At 37.6% G+C, this 18,226-nt stretch overlaps 1 protein-coding gene across 1 annotated transcript in view; it reads left to right on the top strand.

Annotated features, from left to right (window-relative positions):
* Positions 1-18,226, top strand: part of MYO16 (myosin XVI) — a gene marked incomplete at its 5' end in the record, with an annotated part of 141,922 nt that overhangs the window by 110,345 nt on the left and 13,351 nt on the right. The window contains one exon of the mRNA XM_009585881.1: positions 9,766-9,868. Coding sequence (XP_009584176.1) covers positions 9,766-9,868 — 103 coding nt within the window. The remainder of the gene's footprint in view (positions 1-9,765; positions 9,869-18,226) is intronic.

Consider the following 18,226-nt stretch of genomic DNA (forward strand, 5'->3'; position numbering starts at 1 on the left):
GTGCCTATAACAAGCAGCTAATAACATTAAATGATTTCAGAACCTTGATGTTTCAATGAAAGTAATTATTGAGTACTTCATAATTTGCTGACATCACATAATGACAAAGATAATGGACATAGATTTATATATGGTAGTAAGAAGTTCAGTTAAATGCCTACCATAGAAATAAACCTGTTAAAAGAAAATATTATCAACCACTAATATCTTCACTAATCCTTATACATTGAAACCCTTTTAAGGAAATGCCTGTTAAAATAGTAGACCTCTTAAATTAATACAAACAGCCTATCTTTAAAATAAACATTTTAAAGAAGGAAGTATGCAACACATTAGTTTATGCTAATGGCACTGTGCAGGAACTTTGAATTATCTAATTAAGGTGCAAACTGTCACATAGATTAATTTTACTGTATAGTTTTAAAATAATTCTTTTGTATTCATTGATTAATTAAATATAACTATGTGCTTTCAGTGCCTAGAAAAATATAATTAGTTGCTCTTGACTGCTTTTTTTTCTGTTCATAGGACTTGTATAAATGCAGTCCAGCTGCCCCATACTCAAAAGCGACTGTGACCCTCCTGCTGCTTTCTTTCTGTGGTTCTGCAGCTGTTAAATTCTTTCCACTCAACTCAGATATTCATGACACCCTTTTTCTCCTTATCCACATCTTGATATTCTTTACAGCCATTTAATCTTCATCAGAAGAACCTGGAATGAGACTTCCTAAAGCTAGATTTCCTAGTCAGACTGAATAATAGTAGGCAGTTCATACTGGTGACATCTGAGAGCAAACACAAACTCTTACGCAAGCATGCATGTAAAATCCTTTTATGTATCTTAATCACTGGATCTTATTTTGCTTTTTTTCTTAGACCAACATGGCATTAATTTAACATCATCAGTTTTAGCAGAATTACTCCTCCTGTACTCCACAGTAAATGAGAGCAGAATCTGGTCAAGTATTGATACAGTACGCCAAGGGAACAGCCTTAGCCTATCTTGAAAAATGTTGGTTGTGTACAGTTTGTCTAACCATTATGTAATTCAGAGCCAGGAGAATCCCTGTTACGCAGACTGATACAACTCACCAGGTTCCGAGGCCACAAGGGAAGATCCCGCAGAAGGGAGTAGAGAGAGAGATGATCTTCCAGAGAAGCTATTTTGCCTGTTTAAGAAGGTCCTAAAAACCTTCCCCATAATCCCAATACACCTTGTCTGAGCTACTAGTGAGCATTGTGGGAAGGATTTTGTGTATTTCCATTCCTCTTTGGCTGAGTCAAGGTTGCATAGAAGAGAAAAAACAAAAGCAAGGAAGAAATGAAGTATCATCTAGGTGGAACATCAAATTCAATCCTATTTCCCTTTAATATCAAATTTTCCATTTTACTCTGGTTTTTCTTTCTGCTTCTGCAGTATATGTCTATCTCGGTATATTTCCAAATGAGCTGGGAAGTGCTTTCTTGGCAAACAATGAGCCAATGAAGTAGCAACCTCTCCAGGAGACCCAGTGGGAAAGTGCATAAGCCCCCTTTGGTGTTTCAACTCAGTATCACATCACATTTCTGAAAAGGCTTTGTGTATTTTTCAGAAAAAGTCGTAAGTCACTTTGCTTTACACCTGTTTACAGTTATTTCGGGCATCTGATTCCAGCCTTCCAAACACTGGGACAGGAGCTGGGCCTAAGCATGTCCTTCTCTGAATATCATTTCAAAGCCTTCTCATAATTTCACCCCCTTGTAATATTATGCCCACCCCTCTGCCTGCAGATCTGTAGACCAGCACTCATGACCTTGTCCTGTGCCCCTTGAAGGATGACTTTCTATCTTGACCTACTCAAAGTTGGCCTGCTGGTGAGGCCCAGCAGGAAGCTTCCTGGAGGCCAAGTGCACAATACTATGATAATCACCAAAACTCTTCCCTTGTAGTGTGATTTTAAAGAAAGGGAGGCATAAGACATCTTCTAATTCCTTATAGCCTGAGTAGTGAGATGTGGCTTAGACTCACCGGGCACGTTTTTTCTCTGTGGTAGGAAAGGGCAAAAATTTACCATTCTGTTCAGTCACCTTTTGACTTGTACTCCCAGGCATTCCTTTATTGTGGTCTCTGTTAAAAAAAAAAGAGGGTATCTTTTGATTTTCTGTTATTTCAGACCTTTTAGTTTTGCAGGAGGACTTTTAATTTTGACGCCCTATTTTCACATGGCTATGTCTGTGGAGAAGGGAAACTAGCTTCGTTACACACCAGTACTATATCACCTCTGTGTTATGCAGAATCAAATTAACAGGTTGATACAGAAAGTTAAATTTGTTCTGCAGTCCGTATATTCTGCGTACAGTGAAGCATGTTACTGCTCTGTGCGCCTGTTTGTGGAGTGCCCAAGCATGAAGAGGAAGTTAGCTATGGAGAAGGTCTATCTATCTAGAGGTAAAAGTAAACATTTGCAGAGTTAGAGGCAAGTGTTCGTGTAATAGGGCTGCTTGTCTGTTTGATGCTAGCATATTTCTGAGTTAAATGTGTCACTTTTGCCAATTGCTTAAATAAATATATTTTTACATTGCTTTATCAAGATGGAATGGGAATGTCAGCTTTAAGTAAGATAATGCAAAATTATTGTAATGCAAATCTTTAGCAGATGTTGTGAATTCATTTTTTATTTGCATAGCTGAATCCACTAATCCCAAGAGCTGAACTATAATTTATATTCTATTTGTTATTCTGCTGCCACATTATCTGAGATGAGGAAGCCCCTGCTTAATTACATGAAGTATATGAATAAATATTCTAGGATTAAGACACACATATATTCGTTATTCTCTCCAGAAATTGAAATTCAGATGTCTAGAAAAGATTAAGGGTGGCAAAACTTAATGCAAAAACGTAAAATTTAGGAGAGGGAAAAAAAAAAAAATCCTTCCAAGTCATTTGTCTATCACCCATCACAAAGTAGTATCTTTATCTGAGAAATTTATTTTACTTTTTATTCAGTCTAAATTAAAGTATCCCAAATGGCCACTTCTTATGCAAGGGTATTCTGATCCAGTGGATTTCATAGCCCTGATGCTCCCTCAAAAGTCTGTACTGAGCTCCACCTGGGGCCAGTGGCTGACCCACATGCAGGTCACTGTAAAATTTTGTTCTGGGCATTTTCTGAGTCTATTCAATTTTTATTTCTTAGTCCTTAATTTTGCTCTTTTATCTCAATTGCATACCATTTATGTCACTCTAAGTATATTCTCCTTTTTCCATAGACATGTTAAAGCATGCTATGTATGCCCCTATACCTCTTTATATAGGAAGTGAATTTTTAATTGTTGAAGTAGAAAATCAGAATGTTTCATCAGTTGAAAAGTTTCTGGCTTCCAGTGGTAAAACTATGATACCTGGTCAGTTTGCTGTAAGGCCACTTTTAGCATTATGGCTTTCCAGGTTTCTTTCTGTCAGCAAATGTCTGTGTGCCAGCTTAACCCAGAGAGAATAAAACTGCTTGCAGTTTTTTCCAAAATTACTCCTATTTTATTTTCTCTCTTAATTCTTATTGGTCTGCAAGTCTAGCCATTTAATCCTGTGTTGCTTGGTATCAATTAGGATATTTAAAAAACTAACACTAGTACAGCAGGCAGGTACTCTAAAGTTTTGGTTCATTGCCATATATACTTATTCATTGTTTCAAATCTATCAGGCAAATTGCATTTCCTGCTCACCTCTACACAAATCTGAATTATTTCTGTAAGCCTGTATGAAGTAGCCTCAGTGCAAAATGTGTTTCATATAAAGGTGAACCTTGTAGCCCTCATACTATATTTTTGTACTCCTATAAAAGAAGCCCAAAATGCAGTCTGTTTGTCTGCTGTAACCTGTTACTTATAAAGGCATCTTTTTCTTCTCTACATCCAAAGATTTATTTTCTCCAAAATTTTGAATATCCGCTTTGGTTGTTAATATTTATGCTGTATAATGAGATATTTATGTCATATATATTGTACAGAGATTGGCAGAATCACTTTTCTTTTCTTTTCTTGGAAACTATAATAATCTATTTCCCCTTTTCTAATTATCTGGAATTTCCCATGTTCCTCATATTTCAAAAATAATTAGGTTATTCCTTCAAGAAAAAAAAGAATATAAAACAGGGATGTGGAATGAGTATTTATCCTTTATATACACATAACATTAATCAAAGTTCCATCCTATTCTTTGCTGCTAACTGCTTTTACAAGGTTTCTATTACTTGAAAATTTTCCAGACATCCTTTTTTTGTCCTTAAAAAAAATAGGTTTCTCTTTTCAGTAGATAGGTCCTCTAGATATTTCAGCTCTCACTTGATAGATTTTTCAAATACAAACCATGCCTAACCCACTCTCCCCGTCCTCCCCAAATCCAAACAAACAAAACTAAAAATCCTGAGTTATGAGCACATGGTGACAAGATTTGCAAACAAAGTCCATCTCTTTCACATACTTCAGAGACATAATAATACATCAATCTGTTACTGGTTGTCAAAGGAAGAAAAGAGGAAGTTTAGAAAGTAACAAAAGAGAATTTAGCAAGACAGCACAACCTGGTTTTACTCATTTGTGATGACAGTTTTTACATTTCTTCTAGCAGAAATACAGGATACAAGTTAATTTTGATTGCCTTCTTTTATTCACTACTGTTTGAATAGATTTTACTAAATCATGTCATTTTACCTTGGCAAACAGAATACATCGTAGTAAACAAAAGAAAGAGAAAATGAATTACACTGGCAGGACTGACTGTTTTTGCTTGCATAAGCTGTGTTTGGATATTTAAGACTTAAAACTACATTACTTAGCACTCTTATAAAGCAGTTACATGCCAGCCATATGTGATTTTTATTTTTTCAGTAACAAGACAAAGACATGGAGAGGAGGAGTTGTTTTCCGGAAAGATTTGAGTTCTGGTGTTAGAAGCTGTCCTCTTACTTGAGGAGGCTGGATTGCAGTCAGTAGCTACCTCAGACTTTGTCATTTTTGGTCTTTCTTTCTTAGCTAGGCTAGAGAGAGACCTGAGAAAAAGAAAAGCAAAAAAGAAACAAACAAACAAACAAAGTCATTCTGAGGCTTCAGTTCAAGGACATCTGTGTGGTTTGTTTAAGCTGTTGATTTGGAGCTGCTTGTTTTTGTGCCCTTTGTACTTGCCGTGTTCTTTCCATTAGTATCTTCTATCACGTTGATGTGCCATTGAAATTGAGTGTGTGGTGTTTATTCCAATGCTTAAAGATTTGCTGTGCATACAGAACTGGGAGTACAGCCCTACAGCCTATTTGTGCACACTCCGTGTAAATCAAATAGCGTGCTGAGCCTGAGAATATTATTGTGGGTTACTGTGCCATAACCTGAGCTCGGGAATATTCTGTCTCAGGGAAAAACAGCTTGCTGAATCTTGTCAGCTGTGCACTTAGGGAAGTGAGGGAGAAAATGATCAGATAACACCCTTATCTGTGAAGACCCAAGAGAACTGAGTTTTCCATATTCACCAGCTACCTGAAGGTGTTGGCAGCAGCAAACAAACAAAAAAATCATTCAGGGTAAAGGAAGAGAAGTCAGAGCACAGCTTCTGCAATACCAGAAGATCCCAGCCAGTCTGTACGTGCTCACAGTGCTAGCCTGTATAGCCAAAAGCTCTTTCTTCTGTTTAAGTGTGTAAAAATGACAAGTTAGGACAAGGAGGGTGCTAAGGACAAAGCTGGGGAAAACGGAGCTTCTCTCACACTGATTTCCTGTGGAGGGGCATTGGGGAGAGCCTCCCGATGGTCACGTTCCCTGTCTCAACTTGTAACTGGAGGGGGGATGCACGCAACGAGGTCTTGCATTTATTTCCTAATCAACACTACATTAGTCTTGACACGGTGGTGGAGGGGTGTTGATTCAATTTAATCCTTTAAATCTCCCTGTTTTGTGTTTTGTTTTGGTCCATTAGTGAATGAGCTGCTCTGGCTAGGCCATGATATATTGCTTTTTATCAGCTTCTTGACTTGGCTAGGAGAGAGATTCACTTTGTCTAATATTAAGATGTCTATGCTGGAGTCAAGAGCATAGACTATCTTCATATTCAATGGAAAGAAATGGGGGTCTTACAGTGCACAATTCACCTGACCTATTTTAAGCATCAGTATTAGAGTAGGGTATATGACACCCGAATAGTGTCTTCTACCGACTCTCAAGAAACTGGACAACTCATACAAGTTTAGCTGAAGTGTATTTTGCCTGATTAAAGACTTTTTTTAGCAAGGTAGCACTGAGTATGCTCACTGGATTCCTCAGGGTTCTCTCTAAAGCCTTAGAAATACAGTCTGTATTATTTACTTGGGGCAAAATGTATGACCTGTCAGTGAGAAGAAGCCTGGTTTTTAATTGGGTTTGTTCATTCACTTCAGAGTGAACTTAGGCTACGGTGGCGGGGAAAGAATTCTCTGGTAAGGGAAAGTTTCAAAGACTCTCCAGATTACATTTCCCCAGAAGCAAGCCCTGTTGTTTGCAAGTAACTCAAGTTTATCTATACAAACCTGTACCATAAATTCAGTATTTTTTATTACTATTTTCTGTGATCCAGTAAATTTGAAAAATAATAAGTTCTTTTGCTATTCTTGAGACCATGAAAGGGTTAAATTTAAGAGGACATAAATTAACACAACCTCAGTTCACAGAACTGAGAAGAAACTATCTGATGCACTAAAGAGATGTCATTTTGCATTTTGATAATAATGTGTCACTTATACATTTTTATTTCTTTTTTTATATCTTAGTTTATTGTCAATTTTGTTTTGCTTTCTTTCTAACAAAGTTTTTTACTGAGGGTAATAGCAAGTTTAGAATACAAAAAAATCTCTAAGCCAAAGCTATAGTGTTTGGTTATCTCCCCAAAAGGAAAAAAAAAAAAAATGAAGACAGTTTAAATATTTTAACTCATTTAAAATTAAGTACAAAAAATCAAATAAGCTTATGATTACAGAACCACTTTTGTCCAGGACAAATTTGGGCTGCCACCAACAGGTGTGGTCTGCTCATTCCCACTTACCCATTCCCATTACTTCCCTGGTGTTAACACTGGTGTTCGCACAACTGGGCTGAGAATCAAATCAGGGAACCTTTCTGGCTGAAAAATGGCTACAAATTTTGTGTTGTTTTTGTTTAAGCAGCCTTATACAAGATAAAAATGATTGATCTGAGATGGCAGATGATGACACCAGGCCTAAAGGTGCTTTTTCATCCTAGGTGCTTAAATAGCCAGTATATTTGAACAAGACAGATAGGAGAAATAAGGAAGTCCTGTTAGTCCCTTTGTTACTTACTCTGCAGATGAGTAAGTCAGTCAGACAAGTAGACTTGTGAGGTTCCTCTCAGCCACCCAGAATGCAAGCATCCAGCCTGGACTTCTCTTCTTAGTCCATCTATGGTCAGTAGAGAAAGGCACCTCCAGAGGGCAATCTCTTCTCATTTTAACAAAAGTATCTAGGATGCATAGAACAAGTCACCCTATGGAAATACCTATCTTCACAGACTGTTTTGAGAACAAGCTGACTGACTCAGGCTAGGAGTGTAGCTTTTCAGTGTCTAACACAGGGAAAAGTAGATCATCTTCCGAATGACTTTCTGTGTTCAGAAAGGAAGTTTGTGGCAGAATTAAATTTCCATAGTTAGCTCTTTCTCTGCTACCACAACCATTAGCCTATCCTCTTTTTCTAAGATAGAGCTTGCTTTAATGGATAAAAGGGAATTGTGAACTCCGGTTAGACTTCCAGGATAATGTGGTGGAATTTCAGAAACTTTTAAAGCTGGGGGAAAACAGTGGATGATTTTTGTCTGGCCTCCTGTATAATACAGATTGTAAAGCATGTTTGGTTATCCTTGTTTTGAGTCCTGTGATTTGCATGAATCTAAAGTAAATCTGATCCAAACTTAGTATTTCAACCTTTCAAATTTTAATTTGACTCTGTTTCAGGAATGAAATCTATTTCTTTGGGTTTCTGCTGTGAGTGAGTTTCAGGCTGACCACTTTCACAGTTACTTCTTCGTGCATTGTGAGTCAATGCTGAATCATCTTTGTTTCAGTCAGCAGTTGTTAAGCTTTCCAGAAGTTGTCTCTCTAACACCTCTGATTGTCCAGGATTTCTGAGAAAATTCAGTTGTTACAAGTATGGAAACGAGGTGGCCCCAGCCTTAATAACAATCCATAAAACAAATGTCTTCGTGACCATACAGCTAGTTGAGCTATTGGGAAAGTAGGATCCACAGTTTTATACTGCTAATCTGGAGTGTTAGACTAACTAAAAGGCTCTTTGGTGAAGTTTTGGCCCCTTCCAACCAGCATTCCTCCAAACAATTCCTGGGCACAATTTGGGAATTAAGACAGGCTAGTGACCAGTCCCAGAAGGCAGCATACATGTGGCTACACTCTGTTGGAAGGTGATAGAGTTTAATAGCAGAATACTTAATAAATACAGGCTGGTGTTTTGCCAGATGGTTTCTATGCCAGAGAAATAATCCATCTCACATTTCATTTACTAGTATAGACTTAGCCATGGAGTCCTCAGCAAGACTGCTACCAGACCAGAGAACGTTTCCAGACTGCAGGAGCTGAGATACCCAAGGGTCTGTGCAGCTCCAGGAAACTAGAAGTCTACGTGAAATTTGGCCTTAGAGCAGTTTGCCTGCAGATATTGCCCCGGAGTTGCTACAGCTCCCGGGACCATTGATGTCCCTGGAGTCATTCCAGCCCTGCAGCTTTGCCTGCCATGGTCTATGTGAGTGGTCCCAGGACAGCACCATTTTGGGTTGCACCAGAGCTATAGATTAATTCAGCTGTTAAGGAACCAAATAAAATGTCAAGCAGCGTAGTTAGCACGCAAAATTCAAAACTTACCCTTGTTTCATTGGGAGTTTAATCAAAAGTGACACATTTGCAAAACCTTTCCTTTTCAAAAACTGGCTTTTTTAATGAAAAACCATTCCAGCTCATTACATCCAGTCAGATCTAGACTGAGGAATACCTTCAAGAAAGTACAGTAATAATATGAAGCATCAAGATGTATAAAATTAATCAGTTTCTTTAGTAATATGTTGTAATAAGTCCACCATTAAAATTTGAATTTTATACTTTATTTGACTTTGTATGACTTAAGTTTCCTATGTTAGTTCTTTTATCTGGTACATCAAAGAGCCCTTTAATATCTAGCATTTTCTGCCTTTGAAGGTACTTGATGCTGTAATCAAGTCTCCTCTTGATCTTCTTTCCAATAGTGTAAACTGATCAAGTCCCTTTAAGCCTCTTTGCTATAAGACTTTTTGTTCAAAATGAAGAAAAAATTATTTCCGACTGATGGAAAACATTTTTATCAATGTCACTTTCTTATGAATTACTCCTTAATAGGCATATGTCATATGACACATACTGAAAAAATATTTTCCTCCTCTCAGTGACCTGACTCAGTACCAGTGAAATCAGTTGGTGAGGCTTTGCATTCTTTCTGCATTGATTTTCAGTGAGGCATCCAAAGAACTGACAGGAAGCAAATCTGCGTTTTAGGCATCAGTTGTCCCACACTGTTATTAACCAAGGTCGTGTCTAATAATATAAAAGATTTAAAGTGATTGGCTGCCTTGTTTTCTTCACCCTTAGCAGAATCCTAATCTTCCAGTTCAGATATCAAAGATTTGAGAGTCAAAGGAAAACTGACAATGTCTGCAAAGATGTCAACCAGGCCAACATTAGAGTAACTCTACTTCTGCTGATTTTTCTAGGTATAAAGATTTGGCTGATACAGCAGCAGGAGAGAAGAAGAAGTTGTCTGCCAAGGAGAGATGTCGTCTTGTTCTTCAGCAGTGTAAATTACAAGGCTGGCAGGTTTGTGATCTACAAAGCAATTAAAATATCATTCTTTAAACAAGCTAGCTGAGTCATTTCCATTGTGGCAAGCCACCAGATCCTTTGCAGCCGTATATTCTTTTGACATTTAATATATGCTTTGGGATAGAATCAAACTGATTTTCTGAGTTTTCTAGCGTATGAGTAGCTGTGATCATTGTGTCAAAAAATCAGCGTATTCCTGTGAAAAGGAAAAGATTTCAATTAAGCATATACACTGTGTAAATTTGCATCCAGGTTCTTAAAGGTATCTGGTGTACACATTTTAGTGATTGAATGGTTTCTGAATTACAAAAAACCCCTGCACATTTTCTTTATGTAAAATCCTATACTAAATGCTATACTGTTATAATAGGGGAGACCCAAAACAACTACTTAGGACTTCCCATCTAGTTAATGCCTTTGTAGGCACCAGCATGCTGATTCAGAGATATACCAAAGTACCTAGGGCTGCTGTACATCAAGTAAAGTAAAAAAAAAAAAAAAAAAAAGGCCAAACACTGAACAGGAAGCTCTCAACTTCCTATCCGATCTCCTTACCCTATTTATATCCTAGTTAATCCTCACCAGTGTGAGGATTGCAAGGTGGATGTCTCCATTTGTCCAGAGTACTCAGCCATCATCTTTGGATGGCTTTGTAATTGAGCAGGACTGATTTCTTTAACATATGCAATTTCTAAAGAAAATGGTGTTTCTTTGTACACTATATAAGCTGTTGTACAGAAAGGAAGCTTTCTGTGACCTAATGTGTAGAGCATTGCCCCAGGCAGTGTGAGCTTCAGATTCAGGTCTTTTCCCAGCCTAGGAAGACTGAAATCTGTTCCACAAGAGAGCATCCAGACCAGTTTCAGGGACAAGTATGAAGTTTAGGCACTGGACAGTGGCTAGGGCACTCCTATATACTTTGGGAATATTAGTTTAAAGGAGGGGCTTAACATAGGTCTTCTAATTCATGCATGACCTCTAAGCATTAAGATGCTCAGAAAAAGTTTCTGCAACTGTTTATGAAGGGCAAAGACTGTGTTGGACTTTGTGCTATGGATGTTTCTCAGTGGCCCAGATTCCTTAGTTATAACAGGAAAAATGGTAGGCCCCCGACTAGGTTGGGAGCACACATGCATGATCACCTGCACTTGGACACATAAGAAGATTTTTCTTTGGTCAAAATACTGTTTAAGGCCCCTTTAGTCACTAAAGTAAGTACTGGGCACGTATAGCCCCACTCCCTCAATAGCAAAGAGCAAAAGGATGGACCCTGAAAAAGATAACAGTATTAAAACAGACTTGCTTCCCCTACTCAGGTTTCTTAAGTCAGCTCTGGGGTATATTCTGCATCCTTGCCACAAGGTTCCCTATAAAAAACAGTCATTAATATCTAGAAGCTGTACCTTCACTTACAAGTATCTGGAGCTGAGAGTGCCACTAACCTTCAGAACTTGGGTGGGGCTACAAGCTTGACATTGGGCAAAAGCTGTGTAACAGTAATTGCATATTGTGCTCCAGTCACGAAACACAGAGCAGGATGCCTATGCAATTTATTTCCCCAGGAGCCACTAACAGCGTTACAGCATGAAAAAAAGCAATTGGCCATCAGTGAAAGCCTACAGCTCAAGACTAGTGATTTTGTAGCGATTGGCATTTGAAAACAAGCCTGAAACCTTGAAAGACAAAAATGTAAAAAGGAAATTGCAGAACAGAATCCCTCCATCGTGCAGGGGACTGAAGCTTGTGATCTCAAACAGATTTTAGAGGTTCTGACTCCAGAATCTCATAAACACCAGGAGAAGTCAGGTGTGCAAAACTACAGCAGTGTGTAATGCATTGTCCTTCAAACCAGAAAGGAACAAAAAAAGAGACGCTAATAAGGTAAATGGAATAGGAAGGTTTGGGAGTGAGAGTTATACCATTGTCACTAAGTGACTAAAAAGCACATGGCAACAAACTAAGCTGAAAGGGACAAGGTCTGAAAAAATGAGTGACCTTCTCCTTACACCTTTTTCAAGCCACAGAGAGCTATGACAAGCAGATGGAAAGAGGATAATCATGGAAGAAAAATCTAGAAGAAAATTCACTGTAAGTCTAGACAATTTATTACAGACAAATGCCCAGTGAATACAGTTGGCTTGACACCAACAAGTTTTATACAGGTGTTACAAAACCATATACCCAACTATCAGCACTAGTGACTAATGTCTGTCACATAATCTCTCTCTCTCAATTATCTTTTTGATTCATTTGACTAATCATGAAAGTTGAACTTTAAATAACAATCTAAATGAAGAAGCTTATACAATCTGCAGTTGTCATGGGTGCCCTCCTCTATGCTTTTACAGTAGAGGACTCTGAAGAAAGAAGAAAAAAATGTAAAAGGGAGGAGGGGGAAGAAAGGGAAGGAAAAGAGGAATTAGGAACCCAGGATGATGTCAGCTAGCAAAGCCAGAGGAAGGGAGTCATCTGTAGTGCATCATTAAAAATCATCCAAGAAGTAGTAGGGGGTTGCACATATAACCGGTTTATTCAGCCACTGTTGCCAGCAGTAACTACTTCAAATGAGTCACTACTGGAACTGAAAATCTATTTGATGCAGGGGTTCATGAATAAGTCAAAAATGGCTTCCCCAACACTGTTTTCTGCACTTCCCTGAAGAGCTGTTGCAGATTCGGGTAGATAAATTGACCAAAAAAAAAAAGATAGCTAAAATATCCACATCAAAGATGATGAAGTTTAGGAGAAAGCAACACACATCTGAAATCAACCTCCTGCTTATATGTCATCATCAGAGGATGAGGTTGCCAATAAACTCCCCAGCAGAGGGGGAAAAAGAAAGATCTGGACTTTATAGCTGAGTGAATCTGGATGATACTTTATTTAACTTCCTTCTGATAATGTACCTCACTATCCCATTTTGTGAGAGGTGATATTAACTTGGGGGAGGGGAAAGTAAATCTGTGTTCTGAAGTCAGAGCCCAAAAATGAGTAAAGAAGATAGATAGTTTCTTTGTATTTATTTCCTGCTTGACAATTTAACTTTTCTTTCTCATGCAAGTTGTGTTTGGGGAGTGTTTTATTAACCAACAAACCAACAAAACCCAGAGCCTACTCACAGAACAAGTTCTTTCTCCTCTTGTAAATACTGCAGTCTGTTTAAAAATGGAGGACAAGTGAAGAAGATCCAATACCAGAATCCAATTTTGGTTTATTTTCTACTGTTTAGTAGAGCATAAGAGCAAACACTATCAGCTAGCCAACGTCTGGTGCTTGATTCAGCAGCTTCTGTGTTAGAAGAAAGTATTTATTAGGGAAGTGTTGATAGGTTTATGAAATGTTGCTGTTACTTGGGTAAGCTGAGCTGGAGATAACTAAACTAGGACAATAAAATAGCTGTTTCATTGAAGCTGCCATACCATGCAATTTCAGTCATGCACTTAGCTTAACTACTGAAATTATAAAAGTGCAGAGCTATTAATGAAAGGCAGTTTTTGCATCCTGACTCTGTGCACAGCCTAGATAAGATGCTCTTTCAGCTTAAATATATACTTGATCATGGCAAGCTTAGCTACTTGCTGTGAGTTTTAAGCACACCCGATGTAAGAGAAAATCAGATTTCTAATCAAAACAAGCCATTCCTACTCCAGACAGAGTGAATGTAATAGACTTGTTTAACCCCTGGAGAAGTCAGTTGAGAGTTTTGCTATTAATGTTAGAAGGAGCAAGATGATATGTAGTAACTTCAGAGTCAAATTGAGTGCAAGTACTGGCTACTCCATGTAAAGCAGAAGAGTCTCCTGCCCTCCAGAACATCTGAAGGCCTTTACATTCATTTTCAGTGCTGTGTTCATTTATTGTCATACAGTGATGTATTAGTTAAGCAAAGCCTACGATCCCAATAGCATGACTAGTTTGCAAACATGCTTTGGGAGAAGTACGGGGCACAAACAGTACTTGGCTTTTTTTACTGACATAAGGAAACTTTCATTTGTTTGGATTATCATTCCTCACACTGTTAAGCTTGCAAATATAAATTCAGTAAAGGAGAGTTAGCTCATAGCTTGCTGATCTTTCTCATCAAAACTTGGAGCTTTACATTTTGTTTAGCTAAGGTCAGTGGTCTGCAATTAACCCTTCTCAGTTACCTCAGATGGAGCTTGCTGAAATGCAAACAACTTGTATTATACCAGAAGTAAAACAAAACATCACTTTGATTTGCTCTTGCTATACAGTGCAGCTGTTAAATACAAGCACTGCAAAGGCCAGACTTCACTAAAAGTGACTGTTTCTGCCTTTGACTGCTAGAAATGCTTCTCTGGTAAAAAGATAGGAATCCTTAAAAATGTCTAATAAAAGATTTGTCTTAGTTTATCTTTCCAATTTTTAGCCTACTGCTTCTAATCCACAGTGATTCCTTCTTATCAGTAGCCTTGAATTCTGAACACAAGAGATCACTCATTTTGGAAAGAGTAAGACAAGTCTTAAGTTTGAATGGGATGATCCAAAGACTCATCAGGTACGAAATAAGTAGTACAGGAAAGTCAGTCAGAATGTTTTTGTGAAGCTCCAAATCAGCATCAAGTAGTTTCATGAGATAGATAGATACTGTGTTAGTGCCAGTTCAATTTTTTATAGCTACAGACGCTCCTAGAGTTGTTTCGGCAGCCTGCAGTGTTTCTGGAGAAATGATCCTTGCCAGTGTGGAGCTGTATTACTAAACTTCTTCCACTCAAAAAGAGTGTTAAAACAGAGAATAAGCTCTCAATAAAGGGAAATACCAGAACTCCATCTAGAGATTTTAAATTCTTCCAACACTTCTAGAACTGCAGAAGGAAAACAAAGTCTGATCCACAGTTCTTACCAGCCACAGAGAAAACCATATTTCATTACTGACCTACAGGTGTTTCATTTATTGGATTTGATACAGCTTTAAGTATTTTTTTTATTTCAATATATTAATGTACAATATTAGCATACCAGAGTCCTTTTTGGGAAAAGTATATTTATGATTAAATAGAAGAGTATAGAATGTAAGTGGCATATGATTAAATCAGAGAAATGATCAGAAGTATATGAAACCATACATATGTAAATTGTATGCTTAGTTCAGAGAGACTTTGAAGTTATTTGTTAAACAGAACTGTTTATTTTGGCTTAAAATGAAAATGGTTATGCCATTTATAAATTCATAAATTGCTTTGCACCTGATATGATAGAGTACTAGAGTACTTTGCAAGCATTGTAATATATAAGGGATTCTTAACTCTTTTTTTCCTTCGAGTGGGAAAACTTTGAGTACTCATAAATTGTATGCTAGTTTATTCATTTGTCATTTAGTAATTTTAACTGTGCTGGAAGTCAATGTTCCTTTTTGTTTTGAATAACTTATTTTAAGAGGCAATTTTCTTTTAGGCAGTTTTAAAATTAAGTAAATTATGAAGGTCACATTTTTAAGAAAAAAATCCCAGGAGGAGTTTCCAGACTAGTGGTAAATGATTAAAACACCAGTGTCTATATTTCCCTCATACTTTGAATTATGTCAGCAAAATTACATTGACCCATTATGTTTTTGTCCCATTATATCCTCCCATTATATTCTTGGAAATCATTTGCTAGTAGCAGAAATCGCCACAGAGTGAGTTTGGACCTCACCAGTACTACCAAAAGGCTGGCCTGGGCCAGCCACCACCTGCAAGCTTTCTTAGCAGCTATTTTGTGCCACACAATACAGGTGGCCAGAGAATAGGATGGATTGTTCACTTTGACCTTAGAACGCTCACAAGCTGTCAGTCTTTCAACACAGAGCTCTATTTTTGGTTCCTATTTCTATCTTTTTTTCTTTCTAGAATATATTCCTCCCTCTCTCCGTCCACCTTTCAGAGTTTACTTATGATTACTAGTCTTGCAAACTCTTTATTTTCTTTCTGATATCTTTTGCATCCAGATCTCTCAAATCTGGATTCCATCTCTTTCTCTCTCAATTCTTCTCCCCCTTCCCCTGCCTTGTATCTGTCTTGATGCTTTTCTCGTTTTCTTCTCTTTTTTTCTTTTCTAGATACTTCGCTTCATATTTGGTCCTGGTGTTCATCCCTTATTTGTCTGGGTTTAGTTTTCCAGTCTCCTACCTCAGAGTTTACTTTCTCTGCCGTTGCAGTCCCTGTGGTCCGTTGCCTATACTTCTCAGTTCACACAGAGAGACATTTTCATATTGTTTCTTTTGGTGCTATGTCTAGAATTTCTAGAATTTTGAAAGACTGGAATGATAGACCCAGTAAGTACAGAGATCCCGTGAGATAAAACTGGGTAGGGTTTCCTCCACTGAGTATTTCTTACGTGCATCTTATATTTCCTCATCACTCCCTTTCCTGTAGGGCAGCCATTTTTGTTGCCTCACAAGTGCAAAGGTCTGTGAGGTTTGTACAGTTTTTGGAAAAGGAACAACCATTTTTCTGCCCTTTCCCAGGGAATTTAATGACAGTTTTTCTCCCTAAAGTCCAACTCCTGACAAGCGCTTACATAAATGCTTAATGTCACTTGCACGAATACTGGACTACTCACGTACTTTATATTAAGGCCATACAAAAGCTATGCTAAACTGTGGGTTTATTCAGTATGTATCATGGTGCAAGGTCACTAATTTGCCAGAGACAAAGGAGGACTCTTAAAAGTGTGAAGAAAAGCTAATAAATAAAGCAGAGAGAGTAAGCCTTTAAAAATAACATTTCAATCCTTGTAAAAGATCAGTACCCTGTAAATGTGTTTGTCGTTATAATATTTTTGCAGACATGTACACTGCAAAAAGACACATTTTACAATAGTTTTAAGGCTTTTTTCTACATTTCATTAATGCACTGTGAAAATGTGTGTCATTGTGTAAAATATCATTAGATTATAGTTCTCTGTCTTTTGTAGGTAGCTATTTTGAAAGTACTGCCAGAAACACACAGCACTCCCACAAATTGCCTTTTTTAAACTAAAGAACAGCTTTACAGATTCCCTTGACACCTATTAAGTATGAGCTAATACTGCCTCCATGCCACCTACACACCATCTCAGCATCCATTCCATAGTTTTGAATGTCTGTACTTCTACATCCTACACCTTTTCTGTAAAAAAAAAAAAAAAAAAAAAAAAAAAAAAGAAAGATAGAAAGAACAGCTCCCTCCCATCCTTTCTCCTTCCTCCCAGGAAAAAAAGAGGAGGCCTGTAGCAGTAATTGAAGCTTTGGTAGTCATCAATGACGATTTTACTTAATCTTTAAAAAATGTGTCATTTTGAAAAATAACATTTAAAACCCTAATGCTTTTCTAATTAAAATAACTATGACTGTAATTCACAGATGGTTTACTTTTACGGGAGTCTGAATGACATTAAAATTTCAGACTCAGATGAGAGCACTTTGTAGTCCAGAAAGTATTGAAAAGTGAGTGCTTCAGTGGAAGAACATTTTAACCTTTTTTTCCCCTAGGCAAGCAGGAAACATTTTGTGATTAGAGAAAAGACCAGAATGAAGACAGGTGGCAGCCTCAAAAACTGTTTTGATATCTGGCATATGAAATTCCAACATTTTTCAGCATTATTGCTTTCACTGAACACCAGAACTGTACAGAGGGCAGTGAGACTAGCTTGTTGTTGGTCAGCTTTAGAGGGTATCAGACTTAGTTCAAAGACTAAGCAACAGAGATCTCCAGCCATACTAACATAGTCAAATGTGTTATGGCAGTTTCTTCTATAATGCTTCTGTCTAGAGCGCTGCTCTCAGTAGACCTGGCATATGATGTAAAATCTATAAATAGCTTTTATCCGAAAGTGAAAATAAATTTGTATTGACATTTTGTATTTCTTCATTCACTTAAAAATTGTAGCAGGCTTCTATGAGTAAAGTTCATAGCATAAGTGATGCCACAATAGCTCCACTTATATTGTTCCTAGGGTGTAGAGAAAAGAGCACTAATGCTTTGCATGTCCCCTAGCTAGCTTTGTGACTCTACAATGCCAGACACTTATAGCTAAACTGACCATAAGCTTGAGCAATTGTCTTGACTGTGATTTTGTGACTGCACACTGCAAAATAAATTGCAACTCAATCTTCAGTTAAGTTACACATTTGAAATATAGCCTAGATGTGACCAGTGTGTTAATTATGAGACTAATCGAGAAAGGGGTGGTTAATTTTGCCACGGGCATTGCTGGTAATCCGGGCTTTTTTAAGGTTTGAAAATGTAACTTTTCATCCTCTTTTCTACTGTCAAAATACTATAATATTGCCCTGGTAGAGAGGAATGTTTTAGAGACTTCCAGTGAGGAAGTAAGGGGAGAAACAAGCATTTTGAGGAATGAAGGGAAAGA

Source organism: Fulmarus glacialis, unplaced genomic scaffold (genome assembly GCF_000690835.1).
Source record: "Fulmarus glacialis isolate BGI_N327 unplaced genomic scaffold, ASM69083v1 scaffold5389, whole genome shotgun sequence".
Taxonomy (NCBI): Eukaryota; Metazoa; Chordata; class Aves; order Procellariiformes; family Procellariidae; genus Fulmarus; species Fulmarus glacialis.